This window comes from Schistocerca gregaria, chromosome 5 (genome assembly GCF_023897955.1).
Source record: "Schistocerca gregaria isolate iqSchGreg1 chromosome 5, iqSchGreg1.2, whole genome shotgun sequence".
In the NCBI taxonomy this organism is placed as follows: Eukaryota; Metazoa; Arthropoda; class Insecta; order Orthoptera; family Acrididae; genus Schistocerca; species Schistocerca gregaria.
This window is the reverse complement of record NC_064924.1, coordinates 557745858-557759374: the sequence shown is the minus strand read 5'-3', so window position 1 is coordinate 557759374 and position 13517 is coordinate 557745858. Positions and strand designations below refer to the sequence as shown.

The window sequence follows — 13517 nt, the reverse complement described above, 5'->3', positions numbered from 1 at the left end:
CCACTGTGGCCGTGGCTCGAGGTGAATGCTACTCTACTTTCCCAATTAAAGTGTTCAACCGTAGTATCACCAACTTCAATACATTTAGTGAACCGCTTTTCATATGACCATACATAGGGCAGAAGCATATCTGTGAGAATGTCAGCACAGGTGTGTATGATGTAGTCGATCATGGCTTTGTGGCCTGTTGTCACTTTCTGGTGTACATTACCTTTTAAATATCCCTACAGAAAGAAATCCAGCAACATCAAGTCCGGCAACCAAGTAGGCCAGTTAATGGGGCCACCTCTGCCGGGCCACAAACCTGTGTAAACATGGTCTAATACCTCCCATGCTTCTGAGATTTAATGCACTGGGCAACCATCATGCTGAAACGTCATACACTGTCAAACATCCAGGGCTACATCCTGCAGTAGTACCATCTCTTAGTGCAATGTTCACCTTCCTGCAGTTGTTAACACGGGTACCTCAGTCGGAAGCACAACATATGTGGGAAGCCCTTAGTAGCTCGCCTTCCACAAATTTTACTTTAAATTGTGACTAAAGCAGTTTTACTTTGTATTTCTTTTATACGTGATGTGTAAGTACCGCTTCCTTTTGTACTGTTAATCAGTTTTCAGTTTTGAAACTGTGTTTCTGTGCTTTTGCATAAGCAAAATGTTACCACATCTGCTGTTGTCATATAAAACTTTGCCTGTGAGTTCATGTACTAAATACTGTTCATTTTAACATTCAGCTGTCTATATTTTAAAGGTTAAGTAACCCACTTATATTTACAGCTGCCAGATGGCACTCTTGGTGTCATGTTCACCTGCCCGCACTTTTTAACGCGGGTGCCTCAGTCCGTTGCTACCTGTGGCTTTACAGATATGAGTAGCCCATAGTGGCTTGCCTTCATGCTTTCATTTTTTTTAAAAATGTGACTAAAGCCCTTCTGGCCTGTTATTTATTTTACACGTGACATGTAAGTACTGTCTCTGTCTTGTATTTTATGTAATTTTTTTCCCCATCAATTTGTAATTATGTTACAGGCCGCTTTAAACATTTAAATTCTGATAATGGCACTATTAGAAGTGCTGAAACCTGGTTAATAAGACTAAAAATTGTGACCGAGGGCTCATTTGTTTCAGCATTATAGCACATTTACTTCATTTCTTTTTGCTGGTCTGTACGGTGCCATCAGGCTTAAAGGTGTTCACAGCCTTGTAAAATAACGCACAAGAGCAAGCTTTCTCTGGAAAAATCTTGGCATATGTGGCAACAACAGCCTTTAACATGGGGTTCCCATTGAAGATTTCATAGTTGCCACCCACTACCCATACATGGGTAAGGTGGCGGGTCAAATGTGGTATCATTGGATGTTCCCCTACAAAACAAACAAATTTGAATTAAAACATTTTTTATCTGATGTGTAGTTTTTGAGATATTTCAATGTCATCAGTTAAAATGAACTTCCTGTGTATTACATGTATATATTTCTATATTATGAGTATTAACAGTATACATAAATTAAAGAATTAGGTGCCTAAAAACAAGGCCGTAATAGAATTCAACATTGTGTCAAAATTTCAGAGCGATCGGTCAAGAACTTTTGGAGTTTAACTATTCTGAACAAACCAACATTTTCATTTTTATAACACTTCCACCAGACAGTGTTCCAGTAAGTATATAAAAACACATGAGTATTCGAATGGAACATTGTGTCAAAATTTCTAAGTAATCCATGAAGAACTTGCGGCAATTTGAGATTTTTGTTGAGCATTTTTTAATATGAAGGTGAAGACTTATTGAAACAATGTTTTATTACTTAATCAGTATGTACATAACAACTACTAGAAACCCTAGAACACATAAGAACCACAGAGTAATTATAACACAACAGAGTAAACCAAAAAATTGTCGATATCAATATACATAACTTAATATGTCCCCTTAAATTGACATTGACACACAGTATGAAGTCTAAAAGTACAGTCACTCCTTCACTTATTTCACAAGGCCCACAGATTCTTACACATGTTTCATGTCTGGTATTGCTAAGTGGCTTTGTGAAAGCATCGGCTGACATTTCTTCACAAGGCAGATGTTCAACATTAACAATGCCTGACGCAACATGCCTTCTTGTAAAATGATACTTTATATCCATATGGTTTGATCTAGAGTTTGTTGCTAGATTATTTTCAAACTGAATGACGCCTTTATTGTCATAATATGCTGTAAATGGCTTTATGACACTGCTTGGCTCTACCTCAAACATATGTTGCCTTAACCACAGAAAATCTTGAACAGTTGATGCCAAGGCCTTATAATCAGCTTCACAAGTAGAAAGGGCAATAGGTTTTTGCTTCCTACTACACCACGAAATTAAAGAGTTTTGCAATTTTCTGCATGAACCAGTTGCAGAGTGTCTGTCATTGATTTCTTTCCCCAACTGCATCACTGAAGACTGTTATTTCTCTGTTACCATCTCTAGAAAATTGTAGCTTAAATATCTAAACGATCTTTTTACTGTCAACCAATGAATCTTTTTAAAGCAATGATTATATATGCTAAGGAGACTTACAGCAAACCATGTCATGTCTGGAGATTTGGGATAAATGTATAAGACTTCTTATTGCTTCTTGAAATTGTACTTTGATATCATGTGATTCAACTGCTTCAAAGTCCAAACCAAGTTCAAGTGGTGTTGCACCAGCTTGGCTTCATTAATTTCAAATTTCACCAGAACTTTTCTTGCTTGGGATATCTGGGAGGTCCAAATTTTTCCTTTATCACAGCCCCATGTAATTTCCTTGCCTAGGTATTGGTGTATCTGTCCTAAATCTTTTATCTAAAAATGTCTCTTCAAAGAACTTTTGAATTTGTCCAAAACACTTCTTTCGTTTGAGAATAACAGCACATCATTGACATATAAAACTATGATCACTAGTTTGGTGCCATCTCTGTGGAAATAGATACATGGATCAGTGTTTGATCTGTTCAGTTTTTTGATTCTCATCCCTATCAGCCTGTTTGAGTCCACAAACAGCTTTCTTCAGCCTCCAGGAGTTGCAAAATTTTCTAGTGAAATGACAAATTTCTTCATTTAAGTCTCCATAGAGATAAGCAGTAGTGATGTCAACATGGTTGATCTCGAGATCCTCTCGAGCTGCCATAGACAAGATGTATCTAATGGATGCATGCTTGACCGCTGGTGCAAAGGTTTCCTGATAATCAACAACTTGAACTTTAGCACATCATTTTATCACTAGGCGTGCCTTAAATGTTTCTGGTGTACTGCTCGTCTCAGGCTTTATTTGTAATACCCACTTAGTCTTGAGCGGTTTATGTCCCCTGGGTAGCTCTACCTCTTCAAATGTGTTATTACAAAATAGAGATAAGAAATCTTTCTTCATTGCTTTTTTCCATTCTTCATTATTCGCCCCTTTCAAAGCTTCATTGACGTTGATGTCTTCACTTGGAAGTCCTTCTTTCAAACAGTAAATAACATGATCTGGCCTTGTCGTGGGTTTTGGTTCGCTGCTTGACCTTTGAGGTGTAACCTCGTGAACTATGTTTTGATTCTCATGACCCACATCTTGAGCCTCAGTTTCTATTGAAAAGTTCATCATCAGTGTCTTCTGATTTAACTTTTTCTTCAGTTTGTGAAGTATTGATGTCCTGAAGAACTGCTTCTTGTTCCAATCCTAAGGAGATTTGTGGTCTTAGCGTTTTCTATCTTCAAACTTGAAAAACTCTCCTCTTCCAGGAATTTTACATTCCTACTAACAGTTATCTGGCCAGTCTTTCTATTGGTTAATCGATAGCCTTTGGTTGCCTGACAGTAGGCCACAAGTGTCAACTTCTGTGACTTTGTATCCCACTTCTTGCAGTGGGGTTTTGAAATGTGAACCATTGCATTGCAGCCAGAAATTCTTAGACATGATAAACAAGTTGTAGTCCTATGCCAAAGTTGATATGGCGTCTTATCTTTGAGTGTGGTGGACGGTGAACGATTTGATAGGTATGCAGATGAAGACACAGTTTCAGCCCAATACTCCTTTGGTAGGTTAGCATCGAACATCGTAGCACTGCCCCTTTCAACCAATATTGTATTAGCTCTCTCAGGAACACCATTCTACTGTGGCTGTAACATACAGTAAGCTGTTGGATGAGACTTTTAGAAGGCATAAATCCTTTTAGTTCATCATTGACATATTCCTTTCCCTTTTCAGACCACAACTTCTTAATATTTCTACCTGTCTGCTTTTTCACCATGACTTTGAAGTTTTGAAATATATTTTTTCTTCAAGAAATAAACAAACCTGAGTCTTGAAGAATCATCAGTAAATATGAGAAAATAATGATTTCCACCAATAGACTCTGTCTCCATTTGCCCACACAAATCAGAATGAGTAACTACCGCAACCTACATTCTTTTGAATCTGCTTTGTGTATTCCCTTTGTTTCCTTCTGCGATTTTTACCCTCCATGCTTCCCTCCAATACTAAATTGGTGACCCCTCGATGCCTCAGAATGTTTCCTATCAACTGATCCCTTCTTCTAGTCAAGTTGTGCCACAAATTCCTCTTCTCCCCAATTCTATTCAGTACCTCTTCATCAGTTACCTGATCTACCGATCTAATCTTCAGCATTCTTCTGCACCACCACATTCTGAAAGCTTCTATTCTCTTCTTGTCTAAACTGTTTTTCGTCCCTTTTTCACTTTCGTACATGGCTACGCTCCATACAGATACTTTCAGAAAGGGCTTCCTGACATTACATCACAAAAATGAATTACATTCAGTACTTTTAATTGTACACTCTTTGTGCACATCTGTGCAGCCAACAAAGTCAGAAATGCATTTTAATGCTTGGTACTTGAATCAGAAGTACCTGACTCTATCCTAAATTTAAAAAATCCTTTCTCGTAATGCAGTGACAAATTGAGGAGAGGTGGTGGTATAATATTCCTATGTACCAGACATGACACCAGTTTCCTGTCTCAGACTCCAAACTGCTATTTGGTGTCTCACCGAGAGTGTGTATATGACATTTTTGATAACAAGTAAACCTCCAGTTCCTTAAAACAAGTGTCCAGACTTGATAGTACTGCAGACAGCAAACCACCTACTGGTGACTACATAACGGCTGCAAAAGAAAGAGTCGTTATGTCATTTGTTTCAAAAATATCCTGTGGAGGAATATACCATCTAGTACTTTCCCCAAGGGCCCACCCACTCTTTTCCGAGAGTGAATGAAAGACAATAAAAAAAATTTAAACAGTGAATGGAGAGGGGTAGGCCTGCCATCAGATCCATTGCGGGCCACAAAATGTGCATTTCTGCTTTAAATAATCTTAACTCCCATGTATAAAACAGCTTCAGATGTTTGGTTACTTTACAAATGAGTTAATGTGTTAAATATTTGACATTAAGCTTGTAAGCAGGGTCAGTTTAAGGCCCAAGTGACTCTGGGTGACAAGCTGAGAAGGGTGCCAGAGGTGCTAGAACGACTTATCTATACAGAACATATCACAATTAGTAGCAGCCACTTGGGGTGCTATACTGAGAGAAGCGCTTGAATATAAGATTTTTATGCATTGCATATTACATATAGTATCAAAAACTGACACGGGTGACAGTGTACAAAAGAAAAGGGGTTGGGGGTGGAGGCGCCAGATGATTAGTCACTCATGTGGAAAAATGTTCTTAAACCATTCCTGCATGTAAGCAAGAAAAAGTTGAGAAAAGTTTGTTTTAATTTACTATGTGATTTGTTTATGGAACATTAGATGAATGTAGTCTGAGTAATTTGTGCTCGTTTGTAACCAAAAGCTAGTCTTTCACACATCTCACTGTTTATGACACTGTATCTCCTGAGCTGTTTGTCATACATTGATATAATTGTGCAGGTAGATTCAGTGATATACCTAGATACTCTCTGCAAAGTGTTGTACAAATATAGTTACAGCAGAATCTCTATAATTCGACACTTAACCAGTCCAACGCAATGATCCAAGATCGAGTGTTGTGGATGGGTGGGGCCACTTCAAGTGAACAGTTTAGTAAACAATACATAGTCAGCCACTAATTGTTGATTACTGCATACATTGTGCAGTCGAATTAGTACCCTCTTTAACTTGACTGTGATAGTGTTAGGTGAATGTTTTGTACTTTTCTTACAATATGTCTCAAGCAGATAGTGAAAAATGTAAACACAAAACATTGACTGTGGTTGAAAAATCTGAAATTATTAAAAATTAAACAAAGGAGAAAAAAAGTAGTGATTTAGCTTCATTTTATGGCATTGGGTGTGTTATCATTTCTGAAAATAACAAAAATCATTATGAAAGTGAGGGGATTTGAACAGCAGAAGAACTGACAGGAAAGTGACAAAAACCGGTAAATACCCACTAATTGAGGATGCTTCAAACACATGGTTCCTTCAGGAATGTAGTAAACACACTACAGTTTCAGGAGGTCTTATCAAAGTAAAAGCGATACTTTTCTATAAAGAAATTATGAAAAAAGAATATTTCTGCACAACTACCAGATAGCTTGATAAGTTTAAAAAACTGTTTGGTATCCACTTGCTAACCACAACAAGAGAAAAAACTCTCTTGTGACTTTGAAGCTGTGGAGCTGTACAGACAAAAATTCAATAAAGCTTTAGAAGAGTTAAATCTTTGTCATGATCAAGTTTATAATGCAAACGAAAGTGGATTGTTGTGGAAAATTTTGCCCAACAAAACATTCGTCCGCAAAGCATAGTGCTCCTGGCAGAAAAATGTGTAAAGATAGGTTCAAATTTATGTCATGCTCTGCTGCTAATGGATCGCACAAACTTGAGCTGCTTGTCATAGGAAAATCAAAAGATCCTAGGACTTTAAAAAATGCAAAACATCTACTAGTCAAATATAACACCAAAATAAATCTTGGATGACATGGTAATTGTTCAGTGAGTGGTTTCTTGAGGAGTTCGTGCCTTTGGTCAAAAAATTTCAAGAAGCAAAATTTGTCTCAGAAAGCTTTGTTAGTGTTGGCTAACTGCCACACATACCCAGTTGAAGATGAACTTGAATCCAAAGGTGGTTTGTAAAAAGTGAGGTTTCTTCCCCCAAATGTAACCCCTTTGCTACGACCTATGGACCAGATGATTATCCAGACTATTAAGGGTCATTATAAAAAAAAAGCCTAGTTTGTAGTGTAATTAGCAAAAAGAAAAGTGTTATTCAATCATTAAAAGAAACAAATGTTAAAGACATTGTTTACAACCTTGCTTAGGCTTTGGAAAGTGTTGGTATCTGCATATGGCAAACTGCGTCCAGCTCTTCCTTACTAAACAAGTCCAAGAAATGTTTTAAAGAAGATAAAGGGAATGAGAAAGATGTTGACCCTATTAACGACGAGATCAAGCTGCTCCAAGAGGCAATTGATATCTGTTCAAATGATTCTGAAACATTGTGTGTTAACCACATAAATGACTGGTTATTCGGAAACAAAAAGGAAAATTGTCAGCTGATGAGTGATAACAATATTATTCATGATTTGTTAACTGCATATGGAAATGTAGAACAATGGGAAACTTTGCCAGTACAGACCTAACAACATAGCGACGATATGAGTGCTTTTAACATATGTGTCACTTGGCCTGAGGGAAACTACGCAGAAGCAGCTGATGTTTTAGTTTGAAGGAGGCAGCAAGAGAGAGCTCTAAAATCTTCTTTGAACTCGAAAAAACCAACAAAGATTGACGACTTACTATCACAGAAGAAGGCGACTGATGAAGATGAATGTAAAAGCAATTTATATATTAAAAATTATATGACGTAAAGTATTATTAACATATGATCTGAGTTCTACATATCATTTTTGTTTTGTGAGTCAATTAAATGTTGTAATTTTAAAACAACCAGCAATTTTCATTGAAAATCCAGTAATTTGACATTTTCTATAATCCAACATATCCCGGTTTCATATGTATCGGACTACAGAGACTCTACAAAATGTTGTGTCTGATTTTGAAGTTTTAGTGCCCACTAGTTTTTCACAGATCGAAATGTTCTTGACATCAACTCTCCTGAACTGTGTGTTTTGCAATGATATAATTGTGCTGGTACATTCAGTGGTATTTGTGGATGGTGTCAGCAAACTTCATTGTGAATAGAGTCAGAGGTAAAGAATTAATAAGTTAAAACATCATGCCTAATGCTGGAGTTTGACTGCATGAACGACAAAAATTAAATAAGCGATAAAACTTGTTTCATTTCACCATTATGTGGGTGGGGGCAGGGGGGGGGGGGTCATAAGAGGTTTGAAATTATGAGTCAAGTTTGTTATAAGTCACTAAGTGCTGTCATTCTCAAATACTGGATGCATATAGTCTGGGTATTGACACACCATCAGTTACGGTGTCACAATACAAACACACAGTTCCTAACTGCAACAATTGTGTTAGTATGTTAAACTTTTGACATAAGATTATACTTCTTAATGAAGAGATTAAGACAACATTTTAAATTATGTCACTAATTACACGAAATACTGAAAAATAAAATTTTTTTTGCCCCCTTGAAGCCCTTAGGTAGGCAATCCGCAACTTGCACTGGTTTCCGGGATAGCAGTTTAGTAATACAGATAATTGGTCTGTTGGCGACATTAGTTCTGTTACCTCTTGGCACTATTAGAGAGGTGCAGGCTATAAGCTGTTATTGGCGTACACTCTCTTTCATTCCAGGCTTATACCTAACAATACAGAAACTGCACAAGCACTTGTCACAGTCATTTACACACAGACACACACTGAGAGAGAGAGAGAGGGGGAGGGAGGATACACACTTCAGAACAGGTTAGAAAAAGGATCAACTAAGCACCTTCATAAGAACCTTACTTTGGCAACAGTGTGATGTTTCTGCATTGTCATCAGTGCTCATTGCCTGGGTATGAGACTAACTTTATTCTTTTTCAAACAGACTTCAATATGTGTGCTTTTTTAACTTCCAAGTTGGGTCCTTACTTTAACCTTTGTAAGAAGTTGAAATGTACTTCTTACTAAGTGGTTTCCTCGGGTCAGATGATTTCTTACTGGACTGCTTAATTCATAAAGATTATATGTTTACCTACAATCTGTTGTTGTGGGTCAATTAAGTGATATTTATAGCAAATCAGATTCACATGAATATGCAGCTTTAGTTGAAAAGTGAATTTTGGAAATGCATTCTGATTTGGAATATGTTGTTTTTTGTCTCTAGTCATATTTGTCTATCATCATGTGCTCTTAATAGACACTTAGATAAGCAACATTATTCCAGGTATGACCTTCATGATGTTACAGTCCACACATAGATAAAATTGGACGAAATGTTGCATAAGAGAGAATTAAATGCAAGATAAGAAAGAGAGAGAATGGAAATAAATGAGATAACTTATTGCTATGTGGTCTTGTTTATACAGTTTTCTTCTTACCTTTCCGTACACCATTTCAGATCTCGCAATCACACATGCGTTCCCCTGCAAATGTCGCTTGGGAGACAGGGAAATGGCACCACTTGTTGAAGCAGATATTTACCGTGCAATGGAACAACGCCACCTTACGCTTGTGGGATGGTATCATTCCCATCCCTTCACAGCAGCCACACCAACACTACGGGATATAGATGCTCAGTTGGAGTATGAAATAAAGATGAAAGGAAACAGTGATGCTAGTTACACACCATGTGTTGGTGTCATCTGCTGTAAGTTTTCAGTCAGATCTTATTATTGTCTAAGTATAGTCTTTTGAAGTAGTTATAGGTGTTTGTCTTGACTGTATTCTTCAACTAGCATCATTCATCTTTTTTAACTGTCCTACGTATTTCAACATTAGCAAAAGCTATCATCATTTGAGTTATTCTGCAAAGTATTAGTAAACTCTTGCGGAGCAGAACTGTGAGATATACCAATAGCATCACATAAACAGAGTGGCAAAGAAGCAATTCATAATTTTGAAAGCAAATATAAGATTAAAAGAGTTTTTCCACATGAATCCAATAAATATTGGGGTGGTTACTTCCTCTTTGCTCTCTATTTGTTTTTAGAAAGAATTACTGCTTCAGCTGCAATGACATAGTAGTAGTAGTAGTAATAGTAGTAGTAGTAGTAGTAGTAGTTGTTGTTGTTGTTGTAATAGTAGCAGCAACAAATGACCAGGTATTGTGTCATATTCAGAAAATTAAAGTACTGTAATTTAAGTTACACGATGTTTTTACAAACGACTAATTGAAAATTAATAATTCCAGTCTCTCTTTGACTCATCTCTGTCCTATTTATTTACAAGTAATACTTGTGATATTCTGAAATTGTCATATTCATTGAACTCTTAAGCACACATTAAAAATATTACATTCCTGAACCCAAAATTTGATTGTTGTTATTGTGCTGGTACTGTGACCACACCACAAGTTGTCTGTTGTCTAGGGGGGGAGGGGGGTCGCAGAGAGAAAACTGCTGTGTGTGCATGGACAACATTTACAGTGAAATCTTTGTGGAAAGTGTCAGCTATCTCATTGTTAGTGTGGTAAGTGGGCAATATTGGTAGTTCACTGCAACTTGTAAATGTTCATATTGATATTGAGCACATGAAGGGACAGAAGATCGAAGATATATTGTAAACACACACACACACACACACACACACACACACACACACACACACACACACAGGGCAGAAGAAGAACAAGGAAAGAATGAGACATGTCCTCTGAGAGGATTTCTTTGTGTAACAAGCATCAGTGTTTTGTATATTTTTCCATATTCTATGCAACTTTTGCAGTCTTTTAGGCAGAAAATTACATCTCACTGATTAATTGAAGTTCTAACACCACAGAAAAGTCTTATTCAAGGACAGTGACTGATGAAAGAAGTTGCCATAGCACATTCTCTCAAATCTTTGAGTAACGTGTGCACAAAAAATAAAGACTGATTCTTCTGGGAGAGGTTTCATGAAAAAGAGAATGTGGGTTGTTTGAGGCCAAAATGTGCTCTTGGAGTGGACAATGTGAACACAATACTGCTTCCAATCTAGGACTGCTTTATGGAATATGTAAGCCAAAGAAAACACACTACTCATTATTTTGCAGTTTCATAAGATTCAAAACTGGTAAGGGTTACAGAGTTGTACAGTGGAATCTTGTTAGCACTTTCTTGAAAGGACTGCAGATGTCTAACGTTATAAGCTGAAAAGCATACTACTAAAATACCTAATTTGGTAATGATTCGATTTTTTGTTGGTGAAATTGCAGAATTATGGGTACTATATTTGGGGTGATTGGGATATAATGATGCCACACTTCCTGACATGCTCTATTAATAAATTGTTATTCAGAAATGCACTTTTTTGAAATTATGTTCAGAATATCAAACCCATTAACACTCAGAATTGTGTGTTTACTGTACAAGAAAAAAATGTGTTAAATACAGGAACACTGGCTAATGTGATGTGTACACTTTCACCATCAACTTGAACGAAGCAAAGTCACTGACATGAAGCGCAACCTCTGGCAACCAAAATATGTACCTGGCATGTGATGTGAAAACAATAAAAACACATTAAAACTGCATTTTTTACTACAATTCTCAAAACAAATGAATGCCGTTCATTTAGCATCTCACCATTAGTGAATCACTACTGGTGACTGAAAAGAGGTTGTCATTTAAACAAACTACTGGTATATTATACATCTTATTAGCCTAAATACACTATAACACAATAACATATAAAGTGTGTAGTCATGTCTTCACAAAGGTTTGAAAAACATATCCATTGGCCACTGATATGTTTGACCGATGGGAGGGTGACAGAGAGATACTGAAGAAACTGAACTGGCATATTCTCGAAGATAGACGTAAACTGTACTGAGAAAGTCTACTAACACAGTTTCAAGAATGGCTTTAAATGATTACTCTAGGAATGTACTACAACCCTCTATGTATCGCTCACATAGGAACTGCGAGGACAAGATTAGAATAATTAGAGCACACACAAAGGCATTCATGCAGTGATTCCTCCCGCACTCCATATGTGAATGGAACTGGAAGAAGCCCTAATAACTGGTACAATGGGAAGTACCGTCTGTCGTGCACTTCACGATGGTTTGCATGATATTTTCCATCTTAGTTAAAATGTTCATCATTCTTCATCAATGTCAAAACTCAAAACATGATGCTTCACTGTGTCCATACTTCAATAGCTTTTGACCTTGTCGAAGCTGGTGAGGGTTCTGATTCATCCTTGTCTTCACTGAGCGCAGTGGTTAGGTGGTTAGTGCACTGGACTCACCTTTGGGAGGACGGCAGTTCAAATCCGCATCCAGCCACCCAGATTTAGGTTTTCCATAATTTCTCTAAATCGCTCCAGGCAAATGCTGTGAAGGTTTATTTGAAAGGACATGAAACATTCTGAGTGTGTGTTCAGTCTGTAATGACCTCAGCATTGATGGGACGTCAAACCTTAATGTCCCTCCCACTTCACCTTTGTCTTCACTTTTCTTTGGTTTCTCTGACATTTGTTCCTGAAACACTTCATCAGTTGTCACAGACTGACAGATGGCAATATCTCTGTCACAATCAACATACTCATTGAAGCTGAGGAAGTCAGCATTTTCTTCTTGCTCCATTAGTTGCTGTCATTGTTCAGCTGCAGTTACTTCTTTTTCTGGTGTGTTGTTTTATGTAGGTACCCAATGAAAGCCAACCTTCTGGAAACAGTCTGAGATTGTACTTTCTTGCATAGAATCCCAGGCACTTCTTACAAAATGCATAGTATCCAAGATTATAACCTTTCTCAGTGTGCAATGAAGACAAGATAGCCTACTCTGTACAAGAATCTTCCTGTACTTTTGTTTCAGGCACTTATTATGCCTTGGTCGAGGGCCTCAAGATGGCATGTACATTTGGGAAGAACGAAACACTACACTTATATCGTGTAGATGCTGTGTGTCTTGGGGATGCACTGCACACTGGTCAATAAACAGTGTGATTTTCCTATTTCTAACACCCATCCTTGCATTCCAGGCACACAAGAATTGTTAGAATATCCACTACTGGCAATTAAAATTGCTACACCACGAAGATTACGTGCTACAGACACGAAATTTAACCGACAGGAAGAAGATGCTGTGATATGCAAATGATTAGCTTTTTAGAGCATTCACACAAGGTTGGCACTGATGGCAACACCTACAACGTGCTGACATGAGAAAAGTTTCCAACTAACTCCTCATGCATAAACAACAGTTGACTGGCGTTGCCTGGTGAAACTTTGTTGTGATGACTCTTGTAAGGAGGAGAAAAGCGTACCATCCTGTTTCCGATGTTGATAAAGGTTGGATTGTAGCCTATCGTGACTGCAGTTTATCGTATCGCGACATTGTTGCTTGTGTTGGTCAAGATCCAATGACGATTATCAGAATATGGAATCAATGGGTTCAGCAGGGTAATACCGAACGCCGTGCTGGATCCCAACGGCCTCGTATCACTAGCAGTCGAGATGACAGGCAT

At 37.6% G+C, this 13517-nt stretch overlaps 1 protein-coding gene across 2 annotated transcripts in view; it reads left to right on the top strand.

Moving 5' to 3' along the window:
* The window catches only part of LOC126272112 (MPN domain-containing protein), a 158212-nt gene that overhangs the window by 97436 nt on the left and 47259 nt on the right, over positions 1 to 13517 (top strand). For both annotated transcript variants that reach the window (XM_049974707.1, XM_049974708.1), the window contains one exon: positions 9467 to 9715. In XM_049974707.1, the coding sequence (XP_049830664.1) occupies positions 9467 to 9715 (249 nt within the window). The remainder of the gene's footprint in view (positions 1 to 9466; positions 9716 to 13517) is intronic.